Here is a 6,702-nt window from a genome sequence, read left to right on the forward strand (position 1 = left end):
GAGAACAAACGAGAAAGGTTTGGAATGGAAAAAGGCTCAAGCTTTGAAGCTCTCTGGGTTTGAATCTCGTATGTTACCTGTAGGAAGTTAAATATCATTTAATCCAGCTATGAAATGAGAATATGTAACAGCTGCGTTGAGGCTGTGGGAGTTTAAATAACAGGCCTGTAATGCTCCTCGGACGACTTGGGCACATACTGTAGTCTCCTATAAATGGAAGGATCATATTTTAAGGTCAAGGAAAACATAAAGCCGAGCACATGACTCAATCTAGTACTTTCCACTCTGGCACCTGGAGAAGAAAAGAGCAAATGTATCAATGTCCTTTGCCAACAGAGATGTCCCTTTGCGGTGATGAAACTGGACCTGTTAGGGTTTAAAAACAGAACAGCGTCAGGGTAAAGGCACCACATCTTGGCACGAAATGCCTTGCATAGTTTCCAGCGTCATCAGGCTCTCTTCCGCACTCACACCCTGCTTCTATTTAAATCCCATGCACTTTGCTGCACCACACTTCCTTTAGCAAGTGGCCTGTCAGCAGAGAAGAGACAGGTAGCATGGCTCCTGGAGAAAAAGAAAGGGAGGCAGGGCCAGCCAAGAGTGCCCTCCGGAAGATACGCACAGCAACCCTGGTCATCAACTTGGCCCGAGGTTGGCAGCAGTGGGCAAATGAGAACAGCACCAGGCAGGCCCAGGAGCCCGCAGGCTGGCTGCCGGGAGCAACCCAGGACCCAGCCCACACTCCTAAACCAGTGATACACTCCACTTCCTACCAGCATGTGCCCAAACCTCCATCTCCAAAGCTAAAGGGACATGGAAATGGACAAAGCTCAGAAGAAGCCACCGAGGTCTCCTGTATCAAAAGGAAAGAAGTGACCAGAACAGTTGTCAGCAAGGCTTATGAGAGAGGAGGAGATGTGAACTCCCTGAGCCACAGGTATGAGAATGATGGGGGCTTGTCTGAACCTGTTCAGCCAGAGAATGGCATTGACAGAATCCTCCTCAGCCATGACTCCCCAACGCGGAGAAGAAAATGCACCAACTTGGTGTCAGAGCTGACAAAAGGCTGGAAAGTGATAGAACAGGAGGATCCAAAGTGGAAGAGCGACAGCGTAGACACAGAAGACAGCGGCTACGGGGAAACGGAGGAGAGGCCTGAGCAGGATGCAGTGCTGGTGGCTGCTACCCGGATCAAACGCCCCTTGCCCTCCCAGTAAGTAGATGCTTCCTTCCGTTTCCTGTACCAGAATTACCAATGAGCTCCAACCAATAACAGGAATTTAGAGGGAAGGGGATGCATTGCCACAGTAGAGTCCTCTAGGGAGGGCATGTCCCTGGGCTGAAAGGACAGTGCCAACTTCATATGCAGAGCTTTGGGTCCATGCCACTACGGTCTCACAGGTGGGACCTGACAGCAGCATAGCATTCTTCTCCAGCTTCCTACACTTGTAAATGGACCCCCTGTCGTGGTGAAGTGGATGAGCTTAGAAAAAGGAGACACCCAGAAATATGAGCCATCACAGTCACAGAACAGCAAGTGAGGAGGCTGGAAAGGTTGATTTAGAGCTTGTGGTCATAATAGCAGTGCTATGCTTATGCGCTAAGCACAGATCAGTGTCAGAAATCCCCAAAGCAAAGGTTTTCGTACAAGTATGTTGAAGGATATAAGTATGTTGAAGTATGTGTGTGTGTATAGGTTGAGTTATGTATATACTCCTAAATGTGAGTGTGGAGGAGGATGTCAGGTGTCTTGCTCTGTTGCTCTCCACTTTCACTCTATTGAGATGGGGGTCTCTCAATGAACCCAAAGCTCCCTGTTTTGCCTAACTGGCCAGCCAGTACACTCCCACTCCCACAAATCTGCCTGTCTCGGCTCCTCAATGCTGGCATGACAGGCATTTTAGCTAGGCCTGCATTTTTTTTTTTTCAAATGTGGTATGTGGGATTTCAAATTCAGGTTCTAATGCTTAAACTACAAGTGGTCTTACTCCCTAAGCCATCTCCCGACAATGACATTTACTACCTGGCCCCGGTTCTAGAAAAAAATGCTTTCCTTGGATTTGGGAACAATTATCAATTTGCACAGAGAATCACAGGCCTGGGTCTTAAACCTGTTAGAAAAGAGAACAAAGATAGAAATAACCACACTGCCTTTTAGATAGTCATCCTGCTTCTGAGACTTGTGACCCAGTTGATGCCATAGTCCATTAATCGAAATAGTGACACTCGCTAGGCAGTGCCCACTCAGAGGAGCAAACTCCATCATTGCTCTGCATAGTTGGGAAGGTGGCTGTAATTCTTCACTCACAAGGTAGATGAGCACTGAGGGTCTCCTGGGGACACTACAACCACCTCCACCATCACAGATTCAAGACTTATATTAGAAAACTGGCCTCCAGGCCCCCATGACATATTGAAGCTGGGATTCAGGTGAAGGACACTTACAGGGAATGTTTCCAGCACCAATCCACTTGAATTGATTAGAAATATATCTCCTAGATGTTTTGTTTCCTGTAAGTTTTACTACCTGTTTAATGATTTGCTTACATAATTATTACTCAAATGATGGAATCATGCTAAAAATATTTTCCATGTTGTCACCATACTATCCTTTCTACAAGCTGCATTCAAGGTGAGATGAGACTACCACTAAGATGAGGCTATTTTTAGAGTTGACAATTTAGGAATAAATTTACAATATGTTTATGTTAATGAAGGTAAACTTGCCAAGATACAGTGCTTATAATATCTGGTAGAAATAGTTATTTTGCATATACCAAGAGAGGAAATGAATACTGACTCTGAGGAAATGTGCTTACATTACATAGTAAAGAAACAGAAGGTGGCTCTGGATTCAATCTGGGTCTCCTAAAATATGGGTGATATAGTAATCTTGCTCTGCTGTCAGTTTTCACTACATTGTCTTTCCAAAGCTCAGTATAAATGGTTTTCACCTGAACATTTAAACATACATTTACCTTGGATTGTTATAGTTAGTGACTAAAAAGATCTCTAGGGTATAAGAATTTTTCATTTTAACCTTATGTTACACTTCTTTAAAATTCAAAATATAAAAACTACACAGAATGGTAATTAATGGAGTAAATGATCAATCATGATGTATGTCCTTCAAGTGTTTAAAAATAATCTTATTTTCTAATCATTGTTTAGTTCCATTTCCTCCTATTTGGGGGAATTATAATTTGACAAAGCAATGAGATTTCCAAAATGTTTCTTTTAAAAGATAAATGCACAGGGCATGGTGGCGCACACCTTTAATCCCAGCACTTGGGAGGCACAGGCAGGCGGATCTTTGTGAGTTCGAGGCCAGCCTGGTCTACATAGTGAGTTCCAGGACAGCTGGAGCTACAGGGAGACCATGTCTCAAAAAGACAAAAAAAAAAAAGATAAACGCCCCTGTTTTTTTCCATTTCTCCCTTAATAATATCCTTCTCCTGTGGTCCCACTGCTCTTGAACTCTTTCTTTGCCTTTATCCCCTAGGTTCCTTGTATAACCTTCCCTAATGACTTTATATCCATGCTCAGATGCCAAGGAGCTCAGAAAGTAACCAACTGTGACTAGTAATAATCAGATATATAGAGATTAGAAATGCATGTGCAAACATCTTGGTGTTAATTGTGTTAAAAATGATTTTTTCTGTATAAAACTGTGTATTTTAATAATGAAATGGAGATTCTTTTTATTGGGCACAATGGACTTACCTTGGAGAGAGTCCTGTGGGTAAGAGGGAGGCCTGCCACCGGTCCTGCAGGCCCTGTATTAATTCAAATGTAAACCTAAAAATTTACAGCCAGTTTTGAAAGGGATGCATCTTAGCTCTGGAAATTGTTATTGAATGTGTCAATGATGTTGTAATGAAATGCTTCTTCTAATTAAGTGGTTATTAAATAATTTTAAAAAAGATAAATGCAAGACTGATTATCAAACCAACAGCAAACTTTATTCCAAGTAATACTGAATTCAGTACTAAGAGCACCTAAGTTCCTAAAGTTAAGATAAAAATTACATTTAAAAAATCACAGCTGGGAGGGGTGGTGCACGCCTTTAATCCCAGCACTCAGGAGGCAGAGGCAGGTGGATCTCCATGAGTTCAAGGCCAGCCTGGTCTACCTAGAGAGTTCCAGGACAGCTGGAGCTACAGGGAGACCCTGTCTCAAAAATACCAAAACAAAACAAAACAAAACAAAACAAAAAAACAGTCATATGACATGTAGTTTAAACAAATCACCTCTGGATGCTATTTTGAGTAGTTTCATAATATACTTTTTGCTTTCTTTAAATTACAAAATAAGTGCACAATCTGTATGAGAATCTTTTAAAGGCATGCAGAAGTTTGGCAGTCATCTGGATACCAGCATAATTATTTTTTCAGTTGTGCATGATACTGAATTCTTCAGCCTAGTGCATCTATACTTCAGAGAGTTGCAATTGGTTACTAAATTCTACCTTACTTGGACTACTTTCATAAATATCTTTCAGGGTTCCCCCCCCCCATTATTCAATGGCTACTTAAAACAATGCTTAGAGGGGTATCATAGTAAAGGATGGAAGGAATGTCAAAGTGGCCAGGAGCTTCCTAAAGGTTAACTATGATACTTCGTAGCATATGGTAGAATTACAGTTTGTGCTGAAGAGATGGGATGAGTTAATGAATCACACTATTACCTTCTGGGACCTTTCAGGCTTTGTGGCTGGCAGGATAACCACTTTCAAATGACACTGAGTTTTCCCAAGCTAGCTATGAGCCTCTTAGGACTATACCTGTCTTAAGCAACATGGCTTCAAGGGGATAGAGGGCTTGCTCTCCTTTGTGAGATTTTGTAGTCTACAGACTGGGCTACAGAACAGTGACTCTGAGGTCCAGCAGAGCTGAGAGAAATCCAGTCTAGTTCTGTGTGTATAGCCTTTAGTGCTTTTTTAAACTTAGGGGATTTTATAAAGTTGCATTGTGCATAGTTTTGTAAGCTGTTCGTTCCCAACTAACTTTGTAGCACATATTTCTCCATGTGTCTAAAAGGAATGGTCTCATATTTAGTAGAATATTCCCTTCCTAAGTTAGGTTAGGTAGTCAAGGAAGGACTTGTGAAACAGAAACAAGGCAATTAATGAAATTTTGGCATCTAGTGGATATTCTTTTTTTGAAAATGACATTATTATAAGGGTGTACTTCTCCCTAACTAAATGTTTGGTGACTGCATTTGGTTGGACTGTATGACCTTGTTATCAAAGGAGAGCAAATCCTGTGCTCATTATACCATGATGATGTAATGAGTACAATCATAAGCTCAGGGCCGTCTGGACAGAACACATGCCATATTTGAGGCCAAGGACTCCTATTAGGAAGCTGGCTTGAAATACCTTAGAACAAAATGTTTTAAAAAATATAGTATGGCCCGGTATGGCGGCACACGCCTTTAATCCCAGGGAGGCAGAGGCAGGTGGATCTTTGTGAGTTTGAGGACAGCCTGGTCTACATAGTGAGTTCCAGGACAGCTGGGGCTACAAGGAGATCATCTCAAAAAGACAAATATATATATGTATGTATATATAGTATGATTCATGGGCTGGAGAGATGGCTCAGCAGTTAAGAGCACTGGCTGCTCTTGTAGAAGACCAGGGTTTGAATCCTAGCACCCACAAGGCTGCTAACAACTGCCGATAACTCCAGTTCCAGGGGATCCAATGCCCTCTTCTGTCCTCCATGGGCACTGCAGGACACAGGTGCACTTACATACAGGCAGGCAATACGCTCATACACATAAAAAAAAAAAAAATGACAGAGTGTGATTCATCCATTTGTCACCTGAGCCGATTTAAGGAAGCTGGGTCATTAATAATCAATTCTGACTCTCTTTTGGGTTTAGAACAGTGGGTTATGAGTGTTCATGTAGTCCAATCATGCCACTTATATGTCAGAACTACTCTTACCATCTTCAATCGCAATGCCTTAAGTATGAGGCCACTTAGTGCTCTGGAGAAGGAAGGGTACTTTGTGAGGATGGAGTACAAATGTCTTTATGTTTTACCAACAAAGACAAAGAGACCTCAAGAGAAAAAGTCTACACGACTGGATAGAGAAAAGTTGTAGGGAAGTCTTTTAAGTACAAAACATGGCCATTTAAAAAAAAAATATGTCTGCCAGTAACCCAGCATAGAACAGCATAAACAGAAAATGAACAGCATACTCCAATCTTATCTAAAGGAATATTGGTAACTGATTGCTGCTAGATGAGGAAGCACTGATCTTCCTAAAACAAGGAACTCTAGATAGGTTGACTAGACTCAGCGGATGGACTAGCACTGGGGAACAGCTGGGGCACTAACAACACAGTGGACAGTAACAGGGATGACAGAGTACATGGGCTCCAGTGGGGGTGGGCCTATGGGAGGGAACCATTTGGCATGTGGGTATACAGCTGAATAAGATTGTTTGGGATGTTCTATATGAAATGTACACACAAAAAATCAATAAATAAAAAAATGAGTTATATTTGAGGAAGAAGCATAAAAATTTGCTCCATGTTAATTAGTAGAGGTGAAAAAAATTACCACTGAAATCTACCTGATGACTTTACATCCATGCTCAGATGCTAAGGAGCTCAGAAAGTAACCGACTGTCACTAGTAATAATCAGATATATAGAGATTAGAAACACGTGTGCAAACATTTTAATGTCAATT

At 41.8% G+C, this 6,702-nt stretch overlaps 1 protein-coding gene across 1 annotated transcript in view; it reads left to right on the forward strand.

Moving 5' to 3' along the window:
- The first annotated feature begins 537 nt into the window (after positions 1–537).
- Abra (actin binding Rho activating protein) overlaps positions 538–6,702 on the forward strand; it is a 7,950-nt gene continuing 1,785 nt past the window's right edge. Inside the window, exon 1 of the mRNA XM_008851511.1 lies at positions 538–1,213. Within this exon, the coding sequence (XP_008849733.1) occupies positions 558–1,213 (656 nt within the window). The 5' untranslated portion in view covers positions 538–557. The remainder of the gene's footprint in view (positions 1,214–6,702) is intronic.

The sequence above is a fragment of the Nannospalax galili genome, unplaced genomic scaffold (genome assembly GCF_000622305.1).
Source record: "Nannospalax galili isolate Female #2095 unplaced genomic scaffold, S.galili_v1.0 scaffold284, whole genome shotgun sequence".
In the NCBI taxonomy this organism is placed as follows: Eukaryota; Metazoa; Chordata; class Mammalia; order Rodentia; family Spalacidae; genus Nannospalax; species Nannospalax galili.